The 24,463-nt window shown below is 40.9% G+C and overlaps 1 protein-coding gene across 22 annotated transcripts in view; it reads left to right on the top strand.

Annotated features, from left to right (window-relative positions):
- ARPP21 (cAMP regulated phosphoprotein 21) overlaps window positions 1–24,463 on the top strand; it is a 164,240-nt gene that overhangs the window by 69,036 nt on the left and 70,741 nt on the right. For 11 of the 22 annotated variants that reach the window (XM_027523893.1, XM_027523899.1, XM_027523892.1 and 8 more), the window contains 5 exons: window positions 3,563–3,671; window positions 5,507–5,608; window positions 11,759–11,796; window positions 13,610–13,669; window positions 17,756–17,988. In XM_027523893.1, coding sequence (XP_027379694.1) covers window positions 3,563–3,671; window positions 5,507–5,608; window positions 11,759–11,796; window positions 13,610–13,669; window positions 17,756–17,988 — 542 coding nt within the window. The remainder of the gene's footprint in view (window positions 1–3,562; window positions 3,672–5,506; window positions 5,609–11,758; window positions 11,797–13,609; window positions 13,670–17,755; window positions 17,989–24,463) is intronic. The other 11 variants (XM_027523904.1, XM_027523903.1, XM_027523909.1 and 8 more) reach the window with 8 other exon arrangements.

The following is a 24,463-nucleotide window of genomic DNA, read 5'->3' as shown; positions in this document are numbered from 1 at the left end:
CTACCCCTGCTTAAGTGATGGATGTGTTTTTCCTGAATATGTCCTGCTATGAAATAAAAATAAACCAGCACTATGAAGAAATGCAAATGAAGTTTCAAAAATAATGGTTAAATAGCTCTTGTGTAACTGTGATGACACTTTAAACTGAGAAGTTCCCAAACCTAAAAAAGTTAAAATTCCCATTTCCACCTCTTTTTCTCCAGTGTGAATACCTTTTCTTTAATGACACCATTAGTTTTGGTCAGCTTGCAGTCAAACATAAATCTGATTTTTAAAGATGTTCCTAATGTTCTGAATTTGAATTTATGTTCCTACTAACTCAACTCTATTCTGTTCTATTATACAATTTAAACATTTATGAATTTATGACCACAGATCTTAGTGATTCTTTGATCTGTCCCTGAGTTACTGTGACTTATATACAGCTGTGCTAAATTTTCATTCGTTCATACACTGAGTCATTTATTCACCCAACCAAATGCCTCCCAATGCCAGGCATGGTTCTAGGCACCAAGGATACACTATTTAAAAAAGCAAGATCCCTACCCACATGGAACTTGCAGTCCATCTCTGGTTAGTATGCTGAAATCTCACTCTAAATATTTTTATCCTTAAAAAGCACTTTACATGCGTGCTCAGTCGCTTCAGTCATGTCCAACTCTTTGCGACCCTCTGGACTTTAGCCCACCAGGCTCCTCTGTCCATGGGATTCTCCAGGCAAGAATACTGGAGTGGGTTGCCATTTCCTTATCCAAAAGGAGAATTGAGTCTTAAGCAAATTCATCTTATGTTCATGAGTGCCATTTCATTTATAAATGAATATTTACAGAAGATTAGTGTTCTTGCCTGGAGAATCCCAGGGACAGGGGAGCCTGGTGGGCTGCCGTCTATGGGGTCGCACAGAGTTGGACACGACTGAAGCAACTTAGTAGCAGCAGCAGCAACAACAAATACAAGAAATAGATCTGTATGTTTAGCCATTCTCCAATCATTTCACTGACTGGAGTTCATCAGATGTTCAGAGCTCAGAGCTATTCAGATCAGATCAGATCAGTTGCTCAGTCGTGTCCGACTCTTTGCGACCCCGTGAATCGCAGCACGCCAGGCCTCCCTGTCCATCACCCACTCCCAGAGTTCACTCAGACTCAGTCCATCGAGTCAGTGATGCCATCCAGCCATCTCATCCTCTGTCGTCCCCTTCTCCTCTTGCCCCCAATCCCTTCCAGCATCAGAGTCTTTTCCAATGAGTCAACTCTTCGCATGAGGTGGCCAAAGTACTGCAGTTTCAGCTTTAGCATCATTCCTTCCAAAGAAATCCCAGGGCTGATCTCCTTCAGAATGGACTGGTTGGGTCTCAAGAGTCTTCTCCAACACCACAGTTCAAAAGCATCAATTCTTCGGCGCTCAGCCTTCTTCACAATCCAACTCTCACATCCATACATGACCACAGGAAAAACTATGGCGTTTACTAGATGGACCTTTTTTGGCAAAGTAATGTCTCTGCTTTTGAAAATCCTATCTAGGTTGGACATAACTTTCCTTCCAAGGAGTAAACGTCTTTTAATTTCATGGCTGCAGTCACCATCTGCGGTGATTTTGGAGCACAGAAAAATAAAGTCTGACACTGTTTCCACTGTTTCCCCATCTATTTCCCATGAAGTGATGGGACCGGATGCCATGATCTTTGTTTTCTGAATGTTGAGCTTTAAGCCAACTTTTTCACTCTCCACTTGCTATTAGGAGAGGATTAATTAGCGTTGCTACTATTAGCGTTCATGTTCAAGTTAATATCTTAATTTCCCTTGTTACATAAAAATATGTATATAACAATGTCTGAGTGGTTGAAAATGTTGGGAAGCTTTAAAAAAAACTCCTGGAGAATTGTTCTCATTTACAGTGACCTGTAGCTATTCAGGCTATTATAATATTGTCAGACTTTATAGTGTTATAAGTGATTGAAGGGCCCCGTGACTGGGCTCCACCAAAATATATTTAACTTCTTTACTGTCAATGATCTTTTCATTATAAAGTGCAAATTTACTCCGTCTCCTTAGTGCTCTGATCTTAAAATGTCATATCCGCACATCCAGACAGCTGTATCTTATTCCATGTTAATTCTGGTGGATAACATTTACACTAATATTGAAGATGATATGATGCAGGTTTTCTGTGCTTTATCCTGAGGTGTGAGGCCCTCCAGCCGACTGAGTACAATGTAAGCAGAGAGAGACTGTTCACTTCTCTGTAAGGAAGTAAGCAGGCTGTTTGATGCCTGTGGCTTAGTGGGAAAATATATAAACTGGAGTCAAGAGTCACTTGAGGGATAGTTTCTTTATCTGTAAAGAGGCAAAAAAAAAATTTTTTTTGTTTCTCCTACATCAAAGTTTTATTGCAAAGACTGAATAAAAGAATGCAGAAATTATATCTGATTCCAGAAGCTATAACTGGTATTATTTCAGTTTTCTGGTTTTGTCTGCTCCCCAGTATTATAATAATTGATGAATGAGTTTTTAAGGAAACAATATTTCTCAACAAGATTTGAATTATACACTTAAACTGCTCCTTTGTTTTTTAAGTGTTGTTTGCTTATTTTGGAGCTATAAGGAAACAATGAGATTCTCTTATTTACTAGCCATTCATATTAAACAACCGATGCAGTGATTTGGCTTCCTGAACGCATACTGAACCCAGGGGGGCACAGAAAACCCATGTGGCTTCAGAAGTAATACATCAGACCTGAAAGACACCTTTTGAGAGCCATCAATTACAACTGCTTCTATACTAGAAATGGACATTTTAGTCCTCTGTGATTAACCAGCACACAAGCCATTCACCAAGTTCTCTGGTGTGCAGGGACGCTGGTGAGAAATGAACAGGGTACTGGAGCCCTTTCCTGTAATAATACAAGATGATTAAGAGGATCTTTAAAAAGTCAATTGACTAATCAATACCATGTAACTGCTTGCAACATTTTCCCCATGCTAATCAGGAATTAAGTTGTTTAAGCTAAACATCTCCAGTTTCCCCCAGTTACTCAACTGATTTACAAGACATGGTCGAGGATGTCACGCTGCTGGAGCCAGATTCCAGGGCATCTGTCATTAAAGAAAGATGGAAAAAATTCATAGACAGCCCTCTCTCACTGGACATTCAGAAAGCTCTCGAAAGGGAAAACATAATAGGAAGTATTCTCCTAGTTTTAATGTAGTAATCCCAAATTCTAAACATATATAGAGAATAAGGGTAGGGACTTAATGAAATTCAGGACTGACAGAGGTCAAAATAACTATAGAAAATAGAAAATACACACTATATATTTGCAGGCCTTTAAAATTTTGTTTTAACTTCTACCATGGTGAACAAACAAAGCAAAGGTATCCTAACAACACATGTGAAGTGACACAGTATTACCTCCCTATATATTGCCAGCAATTCTAGTCTCAAAACCATGTGTAAACTTTTTCTTGAATGCCACTGTGGGGGAAAAAAAAAAAAACACTAAGAAATAACTTTAAACAGGGGAAAAAACTTTTTTTATTGATATGTTTTACTTTGCTGGCAGACCAGAGCAAAGGTTTTGTGAACATTTAAAAGATGAAAAAGGTGAAGAATCCCAGAAGCGGTTTATCTTGAAGCGAGATAACTCTAGTATTGATAAAGAAGACACTCAGGTTGGTTCTCAAGTTTGAGAGTGGTGACGTTGTCGTTTTGGAAGGTGGGCTGCCTGATGTTCTTGTCGTTCTTCTGTTGTCCCTGCTCCCCCTCCCAAATCTCCCCCGCCTCTGAAAAGAACCCCCTCCCCCAACCTCCTGCCCCCCACCCCTACCTACCCCTTTGGCATTTGGTGGGTAGCAAAAGACCACGTCATGGTTGCTTCAGCGCTGGCTCTGTGTTGGGCTGCATGGGTGGTGCTTGGCGCAGGCTCTGCTGCATGCCTGGGGGGGTCGGGGTGCCGCAGGCTCTGAGCTGATGGGAAGAGCTTTGTCAGTCGCATTTCCAGGTGTCTGTGTAACTCTGGCAGTCGTTCCCCTCCCTACAGCTTTATCCTTCCGCTCTGCACACATTGCGCTGGATTGTCAATACGGACCGCTGATCAACTGATGTAGCTGTAAACAACAATCCTTGTTATGGTGAGGCCAGGTGGATTTTGCAAACTCCCAAAATAAGTCTTCGCAACAAAGAATCAGTTTCTGTTGTAGTCCCCCACCCCTTCCTGTGTTTTAACTTCCATGTCAGTTGTTTGCTTGTTTTGCACGAACTGTAGCGGAACTTCCTCCTTCCCTGTTTTTTGCTTGTAACAAAACATTACATGGTTCTAGAATATCTTTATTCACGGGAACTCGACAAGGCTAGAGAGACTTTTCTCCCTGTGGAGGGGGTGGGTTCCAGGGTGATGAAGAAGAAAACTAAGTAAATGGCAAAAGAAAACACATTTTCAGTGATAAGGAGAACCATAGAAAGTAATACAAATGCCATTACAATTACGCTTCCTGTCCCTGACAATGAAAATAGAGCTTTTATGAAAATGACTTTGCTTTAGAATGCTGAAAGGTAAGACAATCTACATCACACTCAAGTTATTATTTTAATTACCCACAGTGAGTCACTGTGAGCCAGTATGTGCATCACTGACACTTTAAAAAAAAGGCAACAACAAAAAAAACTGTCCATCATCTGTATCTCATTTCCTCCCACCACCACCACCCCTGAACCACACCATGGCTTGAGTTGACTTTGACACATGTGCCCGTGTCGTGTACTTAGTGGATGTCTGTTGAATGGATGGATGGATGTGGTTAGTGCAGGGCGTTTGGGAGAGGAATGGCAGGGATAAGATGCAAAAGCGATAGAAACACAGGGAGTGACTCCAATAGAAGGCGGAGGAAGAGCAGGCCTCATGCTGGGTTCTTTGAATTGTTATTTTCTGGATTTTGACCCTAATCCACAGACAGGCTTTTAGAATTCAGTTCTTCCTTTTATCCCAGCTGCGATTCACAGAATAAGTCACTGAGTGAATAAAAACGCAAATTAGGATGCAGAGAAATGGCATCCACATCTTCCTTTCTGCCCCTTCTTGCCCTGTTTCTCTGACCACAAGTTTTCAAAGCCATTTATTCTCGTGGCCACCTTGGCCTCGCCACTTCCTCTTTTCTTACCACCATTCCGCCTCCTCCTGGGGCGTCACATCTTTGCTAAGGAGACAGAACCCATCACAGAGCAACCGGGCTGAATGCCTGAGGCACATTCAGAGCTTACCTTCCAGAAACACCGAGCTATTTGCGTCCAACAAGGAAACAGCCAGGAGTAGGAGCACCCCTGCCATCACGAGGCACACACCCCACACACATCACCCACCACGACTTCCTCGGGGGCCAGAGGGAGTGAGACTTGTCAAGCCCCATTTATTTAAGCGAACATTTATTACTCTCAGCTGACAGTTTTTCTTGACTGCAGATTTCCAACGGCTCACCTTGGGTAACCCTCCTGATTTCTCTTTTCTGTTCAGCAAAACAGAATGCATCCATTTAGAGATGACAGACGAAGTAAATCAATTGAAGAGAGAGAAGAGGAGTATCAGAGAGTGAGGGAGAGAATATTTGCACATGATGTGAGTAGTTGTTTTCATTGCCTCTTGAGTGCGGTCCCTCCGTCAGCAGTAAGGCAGCCTCGTTCCCCAGACAGGAAGCTGATAGGAATGAGGGAAGCTGGAGGCAGGGAGCTGCCGAAGGGCAGCAGACCAGAGGTGCTTCTGGAAGAGGACCTGACTCAGGGAAGTGATGGAAAAGGAGCCAGAGGTTTGTGTGTGTTCCCAAATATCGAAGTACTATTTGGGGTCAATAAAATAGACCTTAAATACGGAGAGAGGTTGCCAGCTTTGCAGAAAGCTCTTCAGATTTATATTAGCCAACAGATACCACGTGGTTTTCTTCTTCAGACCAACATTGTGCAGAAGAAAGAATTCCAAAACAAGAGAAGAGTCAATTGAGCATACACACACAGAATTTTCTGCATTCTTAGCAAGTATGGACACTTTATTATATCAAAGGTAATAAAGATACTCATCCCCTCCCCCACCCCATTTTCAGATAAAATTTGTTCCATGACCCATTTTCAAGGGAATGATCAGAAAACAATTTCTTTTGTTCATATCCCAACAAAGAAAATGTGGTTGGGATTACTTTTTTTTTATTCTTTTGCTCACTGTGGCCAAAATTAAATGTGATTAAATTCCATACAAATTAAAAGGTGAAAAAAAGCTGAATTTAGATGCAACGGAATGGAAAGGACAAGCTGTTTCCATAGGCTTTCCCTTCTATGGGTGCATTTGGCAGCCTCTGGAAAATGCTGTGGGTTTTTCCCTCTGCAGAGGTATAGCCATGAGCACCTTTGTGTAGATTCTCTATGCCCGACACCTCTGTCTTTCCTAAGTCAGATGGGCATCTGACCTCCTCTGTGATTTGTTCTCATGATTTGTTCCTTAAAAAGCCATCTAGACACCTAGGCATCCATGCTTAACATGCAAGGGGCCTGCTGTCCCCAGAGGTTTTAAGCCCAAGCTAGCCTCCCTGATCTTCCACCTTCTGCTGAATCCTTTAATATGAGCTACAGAGGAAGTGACACTCTGCACTTCTTTCACACACATGTGGGTTTCTGCCATCTGCTCTAGAACCTCTCTGCCTTTCTTAGACACATTAAAATACAATTGTGAATTGAATAGCCTGGTCCAAAGCTTGCAGAGTAGGAGAGTGTGAGAGAAGGAGATGAGGTAGCCATTGTTGAATGATGTCCAGGGGCAATTCTAGCAGATTCTAGAAAATCCTTTTAATTATGGTCAGAATTCTTGATGGTGCAAAGGACAGCCTGACACATGGTAGACTTTTCCTTGTGTTTGCTGGATATAAGAATGCAGTAATGAGAGGCTCTGTTCTAGTCATAATACTGTAATAAACCTATCTTGGACTGGAGATAGAATATTCCTGTCTGATGACCTTCAAGATGAGAAATTTTTCTGAAAGACAGTTTATTCTCTATTCTCTTTTTTTCTCTCTCTTTTATACACACACACATACAACACACACAAACACACATTCTTCCTCTTAGTATAATTCTGGCAAGCCATATAGTTTATGAATGAGTTGTTACATTGTAAAGCAAAGAGTAGTCACCCACATAATGTACAAACAACATTATGCTTTTCTTCTCTGTCACATCGCCAAACACTCAAGTGCCGGTTGACAGCAACTAGCATCACTGATGCATGCCTGTGATGGGGGTGACATTTGCCCTGCTAGCCTTCATTTTTGTATTTTCGTGCCCGTAGGAGGTCATCGAAGGGAGGAGGGGTCAGCCTGACTCCTAGTCCACAGCGCATTTCCTCACATGCCTGTTCAGGAGATTTAGGAGTAAGGAACCTGGGTTCCAGGCTGAAGATTGGAGGCAAGGGTCCCTGTTTAAAGCCTCTGTGGCCACATGCTGTATTATAATTTTTTATCAAGTAAAAGCAGACCTAAATGTGAGATAGCCTAAATGGAAAGCTATTGTCATAGCCCTTTTATTCCATGAAATATTTCTTCAGCCTTCTCTACAATGCTGTAGCTGCTTCTCCTTGTGGGAGAGGAGGAGTAAACACTTTTGATAGACTCTCTGGTGGCCACCACTTCTGGTAAACTAATTCAGGTGGGAGACTGGCATGTTTCTGAAGCTGATTTTCACTTGATCTCCTAGGGCGGTAGGTTTTTTTAATTGGCTTTCTGTACTCAGAGAGCTTCCCAGGTGGCTCAGTGGTAAAGAATCTGCCTACCAATGTAGGAGATGCCAGAGATGTTGGTTTTATCCCTGGGTTGGGAAGATTCCCTGGAGAAGGGCATTGCTACCCCCTCCAGTATTCTTGCCTGGAGAATCCCATGGACAAAGGAACCTGGCGGGCTACAGTCCATGGAGTGGCAGAGTCAGACACGACTGAGTGACTGAGCATGACAAAAACAACCCAGAGTGTGCTCATGAAGGGCTTCAGAGATGACCTAAAATCCTTGATATCACCTGTAAAATATTACGTTCATGAGCATATGTACATTTTTCTAAGGATAAGCTCTCTAGTGTTTATCACATTATTCCATGAGCCACTGTCCTAGCGGAAAATAAAATGCCAAACGTCTTTCTCCCTTGTCGATAGCTGTTGTAGACACAATGCAGTCATACCTTCTACTGGTGGTCCCCAAATTTGGCAGCTTAAAAAAAGAAAACAGAAAGCTTCTCATCTCACAGTCTGCAGGGTTCAGGAATGTGGGAGTGGCTTAGCTGAGTGATTCTGTCTCGTGGTCTTTCATGAGGCTCCAGTCGGGCTATCAGTTTGGGCTGTAGTCATCTGCAGATTTGGTGCAGTGGTCTTCTCCAAGAACCACTCACATATTGCCGGCCCTCAGTTCTCTGCTGGCTATAAGCTAGAGATCTCATAGTGATGGGGAGCTCTCTGTAGGCTGCCAGGTGTCTTCAAACATGGCAACTATCTTTCCCTGGAGCAAGTGATCTGAGTGGGAAAGGAAAAGGGTCCCAAATGGAAGCCCGGTGCTATAAGCTGATCTTGGAAGTGACATATATTCCCTTCTGCTGTATTCTTTTAGACACACAGACCAGCTTTGCTGCACGTGGGTGGTACCACACAAGGCAAGGGTCCCTGGGGGCCACCCTGTATTAACAGGGGATTACCATATTCTCTGTTAAACACAAACTCAAGGGCACAACAGCAATATGAACTTTCTCGAATATGTATGGTAACATAAAGATGGGACCCACTAGGGAGCCTTTATCTGTATAATTCCAGATTCTCAAATGATCATAACTACCCAAATTGTTAAGGTACACGAGATAGTAAGTATATTAACTCATTTATAAAACAAATGCAAGGAATCCAGCATAAGGAAATTAAGTTATAGACATATAATTTTTTTAAGCTGGTCTTTAATTTAGCATCCTCATAGCTTATAAACAGAGGTAATAAAACCAGCTTTCTTTGCCAGTTATTAAGTCGTAGAGTAGTTCAAACAGGTTCAAATGTCAATATACTTAAGTAGGATTATTTTTCTACTTGAAGTTACAATAGGCATTTATAGAAAAATACTTCCTGATGTTTATACTTTAGAAAAACCCCAATTTCTTTTAAAATTAGAAGTGTTCTTGAATATTTTACAAATGTACCTTGATGGCTAAGGGATGCACGTATGTGTGTGTGTGTGTGTGCTTTGTCATAGGTGCACAATCCAAATATGCAGATTTATTTGGGGATTTTCCAAAAAAGGCTTTTCAAATATAGTTTGAGAATTTGGGTATCTTGAAATAAGACCAGTTCATCTGTTATTTGAGAACTGAAATGTTTAATTCAGAGCACACAACAATTTAGTTCTCAAATAATAAATAAGTGTACTTTTGAAGTCAGAAATATTTGAAATATAACTCTTCTTTCCTTTTGGCAAGCATGTCAACTTATTTTATGATTAATCCTATGCAATGTTGCTTCCTTTAGGAAGGTTAAGTAGATAAAGCAATATATTTGAGAAGGACTTGTTTTGCCTAGAGGGTAATTTCTGAAGGATATTTATATGTAAATAGGGATTTGAGGAAGATTTCATCTTTGGTTTTCTTCATGGGGAGCCAATGACGAGGTTGTGAGGTACCACCTGGCTTGGGGGTAGCATGTGGAAGAGAATTCTATAACCCATTAGGCAAAAACATTTTTCTCCTTTTAAACAAAGCCCTTTATGTATATATCTGAGAATGCATATACCTCACAGCTAATTTTATCTTTCTCTGCTATTAAAATTTGTAAGTTATTAATGCTTCTTTTAATACACACACATGTGTGCACATGCACACACATACATTTTAATCAGTTACTGAATCATAACCCATAATTGTCTTTATGAAAAGAGTGGTGGATGGATGATGAGATGCTTTTTTTTAGGACCTTTCCACAAAAATCAGGAAGATGCTCTGGAGATGGGTTTTTGGAGAGCATCATCTTTAATTTGCACGTGCCTTAGTTTTTAGTTCGACGAGTTTGGGCTGCTTCCCTTACCAAATGCTATTAGATGAACAAGTCCAAGGAGGTGAGCATGTCTCTGATAGCTCCTTCAAAGACGTAGTCAAGTCTCAGTTACTCAGAACCAGCCAGAACATCCTAAATGTAATTGGCCTCTTTCCAATCTCAAGAGCTGAAATGTAGCAAAGTATTAAATTCATCGTGGATATCTGGCATAGTATCACTTTGTTCATATACCAAGACTTGGCTTAGACTTGACTCTAATTGGTTGGGAAACCCAACTAAAGGAAGAAGAAGCAATGGGATACTTAGCTTTCTTTAAAGAGATCCTCCTAGGAATAATGTCAGGGGCACATCATTTGTATGTGTTTTCCTTTATAAAATTAAATATCAAATTACTTTTCTGAAAAGCCTGTTGCTTAATTGGCTATGGTTGCCTTTTCTTAAATAAACTTTTTGCACACTTCATCTTCAGGATGCATGTTAAATGCATAGGGGTTAAAACAAAAAGTTTTAGAGATGCCCTCATTAAAAAGCTCAGACCACTGAGAAAAGGACATTATGCCCAAATCTAGCCCTTCAGCTTATGGAAGGAAATGATCTCCCTGGTAAAATGCAGCAAGTAACCAGCATCCTGCCAGCCTCTGTGAGAGGTGGTTACATTAATAGCATTTTTAATTCAAAAATTCTATATTGAAAGGTCATTATTATTTCTTTATTTTTATGTTATTTTCTCTTAAAAATGAGCATGTTCAGTCTCTTTGATCCCTTTAGGAGGAGAACTTACTCATCATTTAGAATATCCACACATATGTTACCTGTGTTTGTGGTTAAAATCTTAGTGCTTTGAAAACGGTTTTATATTAGTTCCTAAGCACAGTATTTTGTATTTTACGACTGTTGTACCATATTTTGTTAAGACTCCTCTTTTTGCTTGTTAAAATTTAATTTGATCCCCCTTTCCCCAGCACCTAATGATAATGGAATTTTATCTTCCTTACGTTGTGTATTAAACTCAAGATAGCAGAGACATGAATACTAGAGAATAGAAGCTAAAAGCAAAGTGACTGGGTTTTTTGTGTGAAACTAAGATGTATTAGATGGGTTTGATATTCTTTCCCGATTAGCTTCGTTTTATTCTCACTTGCTTTCTGAGCCCCTCCCTCCCTCCCTCCTCTGCTAACTCCCTGCCCTGGCATTGGTTGAGGACATCTCTTCAGTTTTGAGAGTCTCGCAGGTCAAGTGTTTGTGTTGTGAGAGTTCATCGGGGCCAGGTCCTAGCTTCAGGATTGTGGTTTCCCAGCGCTCCCATCCTCGGGCGGATCGCGCCAGGCCTGCACGCTCTGCCTTCACCCACACGTGGCCTCTGGTCCAAGGTGGCGGCTGGGTCTCGGCTGCCCGGAGGACCCACTAGCTCAGGGCCTGTGGCTCCCAGGCCTCTGCCGCACTTTCATTCACAGCGCCTCTCTATTCTCCTTCCGACCTTGATGCTGACTGGGCTAAATCTCTCTGAAACCTGGAGACACCATATGGGAAAGTTGACACTTCTAACTCTAACCTTTTTGTTTTTCTTCTTCTTTTTTTTTTCTAAAAATGCTGCACAGTTTCCTTAATTTTTTTCCTCTTGGAGGAAAAAATAGTTTGAAAATCAGGCCAGGATTTGGGCTCCCTCAGCGTATCCTGAACATCTGATCCAATGCCTTTTTTTTGTTTGTTTTTCAGTCAGTTTGCTCCCAGGAAAGCCTCTTTGTGGAAAACAGGTAAAAGGAAATTTGCTTTTTCATCTCTTTAAAGGAACAGAGTCTGTCACGTGTGTGTTGTTTATTCATATATATATGCCATATATAAGTGTGTGCTTGAATATATGTATAAATAAATACATATATCTATGCGTGCACACATATATATGCTCACATGTATGTTATTTAGCATATCCAGAAGCTATTTAATTTGGGACAAAAGTTCTCTCGGTTATTTCCAAACATAGCTTTCAACAGTTTCCGTATTTAAAGTCTCAACTTCCGGTCCTAACAAAGACATAATTCTGTCACCTTTCCCAGGCGTTAAAAAGTATAAATGTTGAGACAGGAACTTGCAGTTTCATTGGCTTATTGAATAGGCTGCTAACATCCTAGTGTATATGGTATTATTGGCCACTTTGTGGGCCCCTTCATTGTATGTAGCTATACAGATAATAATTTGAATAATATTGTTTTATGTTTCTTATTCTAAGTAATCTACTGGTTTTCATAAAAGGCCTAACTTGGAAAACTTATCTAAACCGATCTAGTTTGTAGAGTGTACCTGGCTGGGTGTTAGTAGGGGAAGGGATGGTTATGACATGAATGGGTTAAAACATTTATACAAAGTCTTGTGTATAAGAGCAGAGGTTTTCAAATTTAGCATGTACCTTTTAAAAATAGTTCTAAACTGATACAGATATTAAAATGCTCCATTGATTTAATTGCATATTTTCAAGGGGAATTAAGGAATTCCACATTAGCTATACTGATCACATTAAAATACATCACAATGGGCAGTTTGGATTGGAAATATGGTTTCCATTTAAAAAGGGGTGGTTAATTTCATTTCAGGTGTTGGCTTAATAGGCACCCCTATAAAATTGATTAAAACGGAGGCTATTTGATTAAATTCCTGTACTTAGAAAACTTGAACATTAGAGAGGATTGGTTTAAAAAATGCCATCATTCATATTAGCAGTTAGAAATCTTCAAGTAACTTCCCTCAACTGAACAAGCTCTTATAGAAAAAGGGATGCGAGTAGTGAGCAAGTCTTTACAAGACATCTAAAAACATCCTCGAAAATCCATACAGATTTCAACAAATATTCTGTATTTACAGTAAATTAAGAACCCCTGAGTTTTAACATCTTAGGTATGATTCTGAGGCCAAAATTCTCTGTCCTTACCCAGAAGATGAAATGAGCATTTAGAATTCCGTTTAGTAGGACGCTCATTCCCTAGTTTTATGGCCAGTCGTTTTCCCTGCTTACTCCCTAATCTTAGTCATTTATTTGTGTTTTGTATAAAAAGACTTCTTGTGCACTTGTGTCCCTAATATTCAAATTGGAGTTTATTCATATAATTGGTCACTAATACTCATTGCATATGTTAAGTCTTGACAGTCCCCAGAAGCAAAAATCTGAGTAGATTCTCTACAAAAATAAATATATTTCTTGGGTACCTGCCTTTGAAAGGTCGTATTTCGTGATGCCCCAAAAATAAAGAATAATTTTAACATTATCCAAAGAGAAAAATCACAACTGATACATGCAGTTACTTAAATATCTCTTATATCTGTGTCAGTTTCTTTGATTCTCCTCTCCTCTCCCTTTTCTTCCCTTCTTTCTCCCTTGTCTAGTATCAGTGCCTTAATCCTAGGATACGGACAAATCAGGCTGCCATTCATTTATGAGGGCAAAATTCAAATAAACTGTAGCATATGGGGTTGATCCGCAAGACAGGTGTGCTGTAGTGGGCTCACATCCATTTGACCTAGGGCTCTTAGCACCCTTAGATTTCATATCATAAAAATCATGTTTTTCATTTCCAGTAGGCTCTTGGAAGACAGTAACATATGCAGTGAGACCTATAAGAAAAGACAGCTCTTTCGGTTGGTATGGTTTCCTTTTTTAAAACTGTGTTTTCAGATTATGTGCCGGAATCAATGTTAACTATAAGTGTATCAGTGTAAACTATCTCTGTTCACGAAGGAAAATATGTTTGGTTATTTCTTTGTAAAGCTTGTTTCCGAGCTAGTGTTGAAGCTTTATTGGGGCCTGTAAGACACAGGACTGGCAAACCATGGCTTGGTCTACAGTCTTTTAGGGTTCTTCCTCTGATTCTCTGGGTTTTTCTCCAGGGTTGACTTTGGGAATACACTGACTTCACATTCCCAAATCAACTTTGCTAAATTACACTGAATGAATATTTCTCTGGCAGGTTGCAATTGTGTATATGTTCCCAATACTAGAATACAAATCCATGATAATGCTATTTGAGTAGTTGATTTTTCGCCACTACTATCCATCATAATATTTCAAACAACATTTTTTCAAGCACAGATTTTATTTCTAAAGAAAGATATGGGATTGTCTCCAATTATAATGAATTACATAAAATCTAGATCTGTGTGGGGTAAGGGAAATGTGTGTGTGTGTATGTATATATATATATATATATAAAGTTTTATACGAGGCTAGAGAGTGCCAGAGAACTAAAGGGTCTATAGCCATTCTCTCATCACTTTATTAAATGTATCTCTAGCATCCATTGTAGGGCAGTGGATATACTGTGCTATATGTGTGTGTGTGTGTGTGTATATTGAATACCTCACACATATATTTAATATGCTAGTGTTTTTATGACTATTAGGATTCATCTCTATTGTAGGAAAGGCAAAACAAACAAAACAATAAAAGTTACTGACCACTTAGAAGGAAGAAAATACCAAAAAAAAAAAAAAAAATGGATTCTGGGCTTTGAACATATCTTTTTTCTATAAATCTGAGCTTATGACCCCAACATCAAAAAAGTTCATTTCTTCTCTTTACACTCTGGCAGAAACAAAAAACAGGATCTGTTTTTTTTTAAGCTTTTATTTTTCTAGGTTGAACAACATTTCTAATACCTTCCTCTTGTATCATTAGACAGTTTATTTTCATACTTGAAGATTAAGAAAATAACCTTGACATTTTCCCTTGAAAGCCCAGGAAAATACTATGATTCACCAGTGCTCATACAGTCACACACCATGGCTTGGTTTGTTGAGACCAGTAGAGATACAATTCTTGACCCCTAGAGGCATTTAGTTTTGGGGCTTCCCTTGTGGCTCAGCTGGTAAAGAATCCGCCTGCAATGCGGGAGACCTGGGTTCTATCCCTGGGTTGGGAAGATCCCCTGGAGAAGGGAAGGGCTACCCACTCCAGTATTCTGGCCTGGAGAATTCCATGGACAGTACATGGGGTCGCAAAGATAGCCCCAAATCTGGATCCCTAGCCAGAACTACCTTCTACTAAGGTCAACCATCGCAAATATAAAATTACCAAGCACAGACTCAGGAGTGTGACTTAGTATAAAGCAATCCACATGCTGATAAAAGTAATTCAAAGTCTACATCATACCTAACTTTGTTAAAAAAAAAAAAAAAGCCATATTCAGACATGAAAGAAAATAAAAATTATCAGTTACATTACTCAGCACAGAAGCAGAACTTGGAGTACCTGCTCTCTGACTACTCTGGGGTCAAATTCTATATAGTTACATACAAGAGGGTCAGTGCCTCTTGATGACCAGATAACTCATTATCATCATCTTCCTGATTCCCAGTTAGAAGGGAATCAGGCCTGGGCTTAGGAGTGATGGGAAGGCACTTGTGGATGTAATCCCTATGATCCCACACCCAAGTGGATACGCAGTTCAACTCTGGACCTCACCCTGCCAGTATTAAAGTGAATGATGAATACAGCAATAAAAAAAGATAATTTCTGGGTATCGGTATCTAGAGACCATAAATTAAATGCATCATTTTAAATCTCATTAAAGCTAACTCTCTAAAGCAAAAGCTTAAATTCTGCTTTTAAAATGAATGGACAGATCTTGACTTGGGTTGAAGATTTGAGCCAGTGGAGTGAAGGTAGGAGTGAAGGAAATCTTAGGTTGCCTTATTGGCCAGGGGATGAAATGAGTCTTAGAAGAGCTACCCAGTGTTTTTGAAACATGCCAAAATGCTCTGAGGAACGGTGGCCGACACCTCCTTTGCAGAGAAAGGCTCCGCCACACTGGCATTTAAAGGAAGTTTGAATTCCTCCTCCCATGGAGGTGAAGAGTTGATGCGGAGAGGATAATTGAAGCAGAATTGGTGATGATCACCCCCGTATGGAGAGTTGCCTTCTGACACATCCTGAATGCTAAGGACCACCCCAAATCTCTTCCTATAATAAATATTCCATATTAGCAACAAGTGAGATTATTGTCACATCCCTGGTACATTCACCGTTGCTAAATAATACTTTAGTTGGGCTTTGTCAAGGGTGGGTCAAATTAATCAGAATTATATGAGCAAAGATTGAAGCTGAATTTAGAGATTGAAAGGGAAATAATCATATTTTCTCTACTCAGTCTCCTCTGGGCCGCTTGAATTTCACAGGTGTTTAGGGACTAAAGTTACCTGGCCCTTGGTGAGTGTCTGATACGTCCTGCTCATAAAACAGTCTTCTTAAACAGTCCTTGTTTCTAAAACTAGCCCATCCCTGAGGTACTGAACACAGAGAGGATGTTTGTAAGAAAACACTGAGAGAAGAGAGCAGGGTGCTGAGTGCTTTTTGTTTTGTGAGTTTTCTGTTGCATTTCCTCCCTTCACTGTGCAAAATCTTATGACAAACTAGCTGTTTCATTTTTATTATCTCTTGGATTCATTGACCTTCTTAAGTTTTCACGAAATGAAAGAAAAAGTTAAAGCAAAATCTGAAATTTTCTGTATGCCTTCTGTCCAATGTGGCGGGTGAGTGTTTCAGTCAGATCTGTGTTCTTTTAGCATCTCAACAGTCCATGATTGTCTTTAGAAGAATATTAATAAAGCCACTGTTCACATCTTAGAGGTTTGGATGAAGATTTATGTCACATCACACAGTGATATGAAATTAGGGGTTATATGTATTGCCTATGGTTTTTGTCCTCTTTATTTATAGTCCATGAGCATCTTAGGATATTTTGATGATCCATAATTTCCAACTGCAGAAAAGGCTTTGAAAACGGTAACCAAGTTATTCTTTCAGCAATTGGAAACCAATGAAAATGCAAATTTCATCAACTTCCTCTGTGAAATACATGCAGTTTTGCACACTGCTTAGAAAGGCTCTCAAGTCTTCAAAATTGACTTCTGGCTATTGGATCTCTTCCAGTAAATTCAGTGTTTTTCTATTTGAATTTTGAACAAATGTGTCATTTCACCTATGGAGCGATTTTGTTATTTCCATTGATCTCGTTGGAAAGTCTCATGTCAGTGTGGTGTTTGCACTGTTGTTGTTGTTATCACAAGTTTTTCTGCGGGAAAGGGATAAAGGGCTCTTTCCTCTGCCCATGAAGGTTAAACTCACCGGGCAGAATTCTCACCATAGGTTAATAGAGGAATTCCTGTGATTTCTGTGCCATCTGCCAAAGCCTTAATACATTCAGATCTATATCTCTCATGAAGTTTGAAACTAAATTAGTAAATGGCTTCTTTGGAACTGTGCGTTCCATTTTTCCATGGTCCAGTTACTTAATGCTAAAAAGAAAGAAGTCTTTTTCAGTGGGAGTTGCTTTTAGGTTCATTCAGCATCATAATTGCTCTCAAACATCGATTCACTATTGTTTTGGGTCCAGAGAATGTACCCCCGTCTCTTCTCTGCATGGGAGAAGTTACCAATTATATTTTATATCCTATTGTTCTCGGTGCTCCTTCACTGGCAGAGGGATTTTGTGACCTTTCTCAGTTTGGTTTTTCTGTGTGCAACATGAGCGTTCTGTGTGATGTGTGACCTGTGTGTACATCAGTGAGGTGTCCGTGATGTCCCTGGTGAGGCAGCTGGTCCCCTGGGAAGGGTTGACAAGAAGGGTCTTGCCTAGATGATTCTTACAAGAAAGGCCCCGCTTGGTGTCCATTCTGCTCACGGAATCTAACGTTGTCCCATGCATCTTTCTGGTGGCCATGCTCCAGGGGCAACCGAGATGGCTCAGGGAGAACTTCGGGAAGCAGGCAGAGCAGCTCCGAGAATGAACTCAAGTGGTCTGACCACCAGCGGGCCTGGAGCAGCACAGACTCCGACAGCTCCAACCGCAATCTCAAGCCGGCCATGACCAAGACGGCGAGTTTCGGGGGCATCACGGTGCTGAGCAGGGCTGAGAGCACGTCCAGTAGCAGAAGTACCGGGAAGCTGTCCAAAGCAGGTAGTTAGTACTGAATGGGTTTATGTGCCATGAGAGTTTCTGGCTTCCATTCCAGCTGTGTGGTCAGTGCACTCTCTGAGTTCCCTGAACTAAAGATGATGTGCTGTGCTGTGCTTAGTCACTCAGTCGTGTCCGACTCTGTGACCCCATGGACTGTAGCCCTCCAGGCTCCTCTGTCCATGGGGATTTTCCAGGCAAGAATACTGGAGTGGATTGCCATGCCCTCCTCCAAGGGATCATCCCAACCCAGGGATCAAAGCCAGGTCTCCCACATTGCAGGTAGATGCTTTACTGTCTGAGCCACCAGAGAAGCCCATGATGATGAGCTGAATGTTATTAATCCTTGGGATAGCCCAAAAGTCAGGAGTTGCCACTGAAATAACCGTACTGTTCTCATGAGTCGTGTGCCTGGGGTTCATGATTGAACCCAGTTCTTATCTTCAGTTTCCTTCTCTACAAAATGTAAGTGATAATAGAATGTTATTCTCAGTCCCCTCGGTGAACTATTGTAATTTTAAATTTGATCATTTATATAAAATCAGTTACTGAGGCACCTGCACAAGCCAAGTATTTAACCAAGGTTAGCTATTTTTTACATTTAATATTATGCTTTATTCTTTAAAACTACATTGTCAGATAATTACAATATTAATTGTTTCAGTTCTTGCTCTGGTTAACTCTTAGTAAATGGCTCAGGCAGTAAAGAATCTGTCCCAGATTTCATTCTTGGGTTGGAAAGATCCCCTGGAGGTGGAAATGGCAACCCACTTCAGGATTCTTTCATGGGAAATCCCATGGACAGAGAGCCTGGTGGGCTACAGTCCATGGGGCTGCAAAGAGTCAGACATGACTGAGCAACTAACACTTCACACTTTACTTAGTATGATCTGGGGTAAGTTACTTAACTTATTTGTTTCCTCATTCTTAAATAGGTCTAATCATAGTACCTATATTGCAAGTTATTGCAAAGACTAAGAATTAATATACACAAAGAAATTCCAATCATGCTAGCAAGTTATAAGCCTTCAATAAACACTAATTCTTGCTTATTTTTATTATTTCTTTTTAATGTTTTGCTGTTCAGGAAAAAGAGCCTCAGAAAGTTTTCATTTACAAGTAGCTGCTGCTGCTACTGCTGCTGCTAAGTCGCTTCAGTTGTGTCTGACTCTGTGCGATCCCATAGACGGCAGCCCACCAGGCTTCCCCGTCCCTGGGATTCTCCAGGCAAGAACACTGGAGTGGGTTGCCATTTTATTCTCCAATGCATGAAAGTGAAAAGTGAAAGTGAAGTTGCTCAGTCGTGCCCAACTCTAGCGACCCCATGGACTGCAGCCTACCAGGCTCCTCCATCCATGGGATTTTCCAGGCAAAAGTACTGATGTGGGGTGCCATTGCCTTCTCCATCCAAGTAGCTAGGTGCATGTATCTCTTTAACGTTTACCTATTTTTTTTTTTTCTTACAAGTGAATAGTGATCTTCTGACATAGTTGGTTCAGGTTTGCATGAACAGTCTTTGAGACATGCACAATGATGAAAAATCTAGGAGAACCATTAACCTGAAACAACTTAACACTGATGGACACATAACACCATGGGATTCATAGCAGTCTACAAAATATCCCTCATGGTCTGCCCTTTCTAGCTCTTCTGTCTCACAAGTATCCCTCACCATCAGTTTCAAATTATTTTCAAATGGCCACAATCAAAAAACTTGGAAAAAAAATCCCTGGAAGCTGACTGAGTGACCATTCAGTAGCTCTCCATGAACTTTAAGTTTGCCATGTTAGCATGGAATTGTTTTCCTTTGGTTTTGATTTTGCCTTGGAAGTTTGGAGGCCCTGACTCCCAGCTAAGGTTGAGAGTTGAGAGTTGTGGTCCAGGGATGCGTCTGGAAGTCAGGATACACAGCTCCTGGATTCCTAGCCTGGGTGTGGAGAGTGGGAGGCCAGGACCCCAGGGGAATGGTGAATGGGCAACACCAACCAGAGGTTAAAAAACATGCAACTCTCCACTGTTAATACAGTCCCAACCAAGCTTCTCACAACTGCTCAGAGACTCTTTGTGAAATCTCGGCTCATTATGCTAATGGCTTAACATAATTATGTTGTTGACAAGTGCTTCGTAAGAAATTATCTTGTTTTCCTATATAGGCAGAAAATTAATAGTGTTTAGTCTCAGCCACTACTTTATATATACATACATGCATACACACACACACACACACACATCCTGCTTCTTGGAAAGTCAGGTGGGCCTGCACTGCCTTTTGGCATTTTTATTCACCATTTGGTGGATTCTTGGTTTCTTCCTATAACCAATTGCTCTTATACCCCACTACTGCAGCAACTGGGGTCAAGAAAATCCACCGTGGTGCTTGAGCTCTTGTAAACTAAGCAAGGTTAAATAGTTTTAAATCTCCTTCAAATGCAGAAACCAAGTACCTTAAATGGTGCACTTAAAAATTCCAACACACCCAGAGAGCACTTAAGATTTTCAAATTAATCGTTCTTCTCCACACACCAACCACCAGTCATCTCCAAAGCAGAGCTCTTTGGAAACATTTAAAACACTTCAAGAATGCTAAAATGCCATGTTCTTTGAAGAATGATTAGAAGCTGTAAGTGCTTCAGACATTTTTTTTTTCTTTTCATCTAAGCATCTCCATTTGAAAGCCTGTCAAGGTATAGGAATGGCAGGAAAAAAAAATTACAGGAGGTCAAGATAGGGTGTCAAAACAAACTTACAATCTCCCAGGATGGTTTTATGAAGCAAAGCTGTCAATTTTGCTGTCATGGAGCTTCAGAATCACACCAGGTTTCCAGTTTTGTTTTTGTTTTTTTGTTTTTACTTTATTGTTCACAGTGGAATGGCAAGCTCTTTTGACCTTTTCGAAACTCAGTCTGGAGACATTTAAGTTCTCCTGCTCCTCCTCTAATTACATACGTTCTAGCTTCAAATAGATAGTAATGAGATGCTTTCCAGATGGGAAATACATTTTCCTACATTTGGGGAAAAGCATGTTACTGAAGTCAAAACGTGCAAGCACATCCTCTTGAGATCTGGGCTGCATTTCCTGTCTTCTACACTCTGCCCTACGCATGGCCATGGTCAGTTACCGGGGGCCCAGCGAAGGTCTGTGGAGGCAGCTGATTTCAGCACATCCTCATGGGGAAGAGGACTTGAATGGCTGCAGCCCCATTCTCTCTTGGTAGTGGCAGTGGGGTTGAGAATTAAGAATACCGTGTCATCTGTCTCTCTCCACGCTGGCAACACCATGTTGTGTGTTTTTATTTTTTGGTTGGTTGTTTGGGGGGATTTTTATTTTATATTGGGGTATAGTTTACTTAAAATGTTGTGTTAGTTTCAGATGTTTAATTAAAGTGGTTTAATTACACATACACAATTTATTTTATATTGGGGTATAGTTTACTTAAAATGTTGTGTTAGTTTCAGATGTTTAATTAAGGTGGTTTAATTATACATACACACATATCCTTTCTTTTCAGGCTCTTTTCCCATGTAGATTATTACAGAGTGTTGAGTAGAATTCCCTGTGCTGTACAGTAGGTCTTCGTTGGTTATCTATTTTTATATAGTAGTGTGCATCTGTTAATCCCAGCCTCCTCATTTTTCACCGTCCCCCTTTCCCCCTTTGGGAGCCGTAAGTTTGTTTTCAAAGTCTGTATGTCTGTTTCTGTTTTATAAATAAGTTCATCTGTATCAATGGCACCCCACTCCAGTACTCTTGCCTGGCAAATCCCATGGACGGAGGGGCCTGGTGGGCTGCAGTTCATGGGGTCGCTAAGAGTCAGACACGACTGAGCGACTTCACTTTCACTTTTCACTTTCATGCATTGGAGAAGGAAATGGCAACCCACTCCAGTGTTCTTGCCTGGAGAATCCCAGGGACGCGGGAGCCTGGTGGGCTGCCATCTATGGGGTTGCACAGAGTCGGACACGACTGAAGCGACTTAGCAGCAGCAGCAGCAGCAGCAGTATCAGTTTTTTAGAGTCCACGTATAAGTGATATCATAGGATATTTGCCTTTCTGGCTTATTTTACTTAGTATGATCATCTCTAGGTCCATCCATGTCATTGCAAAATGACTTTGTTTCCTTCTTTTTTTGTAGCTGAGTAATATTCCATTGTAAATGTACCACATCTTCCTTATCCATTCATCCACTGATGGACATTTAGGCTGCATCCATGTCTTAGCTACTGTAGATTGTGCTGCTGTGGACAGGGGGTTGAGAAATAAGTGGGTAACCTCTGTTTCTTTCCACACTGGCCACACCATGTTGTTTGACTACCGTCCTGCCCTCTTGATGTCAGAGCAGGGCTTCTCGACTTTAGCTGCATCGAGATCACAGGAGAAGTTTGTTCAAGCACAGACGGCTTGTCTACAAACCAAACTTGAGAAATAGCTGCTCTGGAAAAGTAAGACCGCCTTCTGCTTGGTTTTCACAAAATTGACATGACCTGGCATCTTATTTTCTGCTTGCAAGGGTGTCCTTGCTCTTGTCATCTTGCTGGTCTGTGCCCCAGGATATCTCTGGAACCAATGCAAGACACATCATCTTTCCATCACTTCCTTTTCTTTGTGTTAATATTCATCACTCTGCTAATGCATCCTGGATATCCTTTCCCTTGTTATTTCAGAAGTTTTAGTTCAGAGTTCCACTGAACTCTGATCCCTGGTTCTGGAGACATTTTCCTGGATTCAGGAGGAAAAAGTTCTTTTTCCTGTTCAGGGTCCCTGTAAAAGAAAAATTATCCCTGATGAGTTAAACAGGCAAGAAAGACTTTACCCATATCTAATCCAGTGAGGTCAAGACTCTTGGAGTAGGAGAGAGAAACTAAACTCAGAAACAAAGACGGGAGAGTCTGTAAGTGCGCTACAGAAAGATGCTAGAGGAGCTTACATAGATGATGGGTCAATTTAATTAGACCCCTTGTGTTAACTGATTGGTGCAGAGACTAGCAGAGAAAGACACCATTTTTTTCTTGAGGATTATACTTCAAAGGCATGGCTCCCACATCCTTAAGAAAGACCTTTCCTGGTTGTAAAACTGGTAAGAGACTGGGAGAAGATTTGCATCTTAAAGGAACAAAGATGCTCTATGGAAAGGGAGGAAGGGGGCCTATAATCAGGAAGAAATCTATCTAAAGCATGTTAAACTAAGGGAAACTTCAAGGGCATCGTCCTCATCTCTACTCATCCTTTAGTCTGGTGACTTGTATTTTACAAAAGAAGACATTGAGATCTAAAAAAAAGAAGTCACTTCCGGAGGAAAATACAAGGAATTCTGGCAGAGCTAGAGCCAAAACTCCCTCCCTGGGGAATGAATGGTGCACTCCCTTCTCCAAGGGAGTCTGCCCCTACCCTTCCCTTTCTGCCCCAGCCTTTCCCTGGATTTCCTTTTGTCTGCCTTGTTATCTCTTCCCCGGTCTCTTTCCATCTTTCCCTTTTCGTGTGTCCCTCTTGCGTGTTCACCTATGGCAGTCACCCTGGAATCTTCTCTCCTCACCTCCCACCAGCTGCCCTCCAGGTCCAACTTCCGACTTCTGAGCAACCCATTGTGAATAGTGTTGCGTTTCTGGGCAGCATCTCCTGGAACTTGATCAGGCCTGGTGAGGGCCCTGGTCCCACAGGTTCTTGCTGGAATGACCCTAGTGTAAACACGTCACCTGTAGGCTTCAAGCGTGGTCCCTGGAATTGTGTTGCCTCTGTTTGAACTCAGACTTCTCCACTGCACTTGGGAAATTTACCTAGTATCTCTGAGGATCAGCTCTCATCTGCAAAGCACTGTTGCTGTGCAAAGTAGATTAGATAATTCATACAGAATTATCAGTGTGGCACTTGGCCACACTGACATACTGGTTAAATATTTGCTGTTGCTATCATTAAGTCCCTGAAAAAAGAAAACACAAACCCCTCTCAGTGCCCAAAGTAGTAAAGTTCTCAAATATTAATTTTTTATAAAACTGTGATCATTTCTACTCCTGTGCCTTTTTTCACCATTGGTAGCATCCATTTTTAATCAAGAACTGCCATTAATTCTGGCTATATGTAAAATATTGCTTTACCTGATTCTAGATGACTGATATTCAGAAACTGTTCAAAGCTGGTTAGACACCAGCCAGGCTGCACGATCATGGCTGAGCCATCCCTTCAAAGACTCTCGCTGGTTCCATCTTTGCAAGTGTTGAGAGTTTAAGCCGAATTTACTTTTCCTTCTTCTCTTTCTTTTAACCTGTGGCCCCTATATTTACCTCATCTCGTCATTGTTCCTATTGAAGCTGCTGCTTTTTCTCAGCCAGTAGAAGGAAATGATATTGCCTGTCAATGATCAGTGGCCATCTTCCAAAAGCCAAGGTGAAATCATCTTTTGGATTTTATAGAGGCACATCCATCTATGTGTATCCATCTCCAGCACCAACACACATGCCCAGGCTGGGCCTACATTCTTTCTTGGGC

Source organism: Bos indicus x Bos taurus, chromosome 22 (assembly GCF_003369695.1).
Source record: "Bos indicus x Bos taurus breed Angus x Brahman F1 hybrid chromosome 22, Bos_hybrid_MaternalHap_v2.0, whole genome shotgun sequence".
Lineage (NCBI taxonomy): Eukaryota > Metazoa > Chordata > Mammalia > Artiodactyla > Bovidae > Bos > Bos indicus x Bos taurus.
Note: the sequence above shows the minus strand (reverse complement) of the source record. Positions and strands in the feature narration are given on the sequence as shown.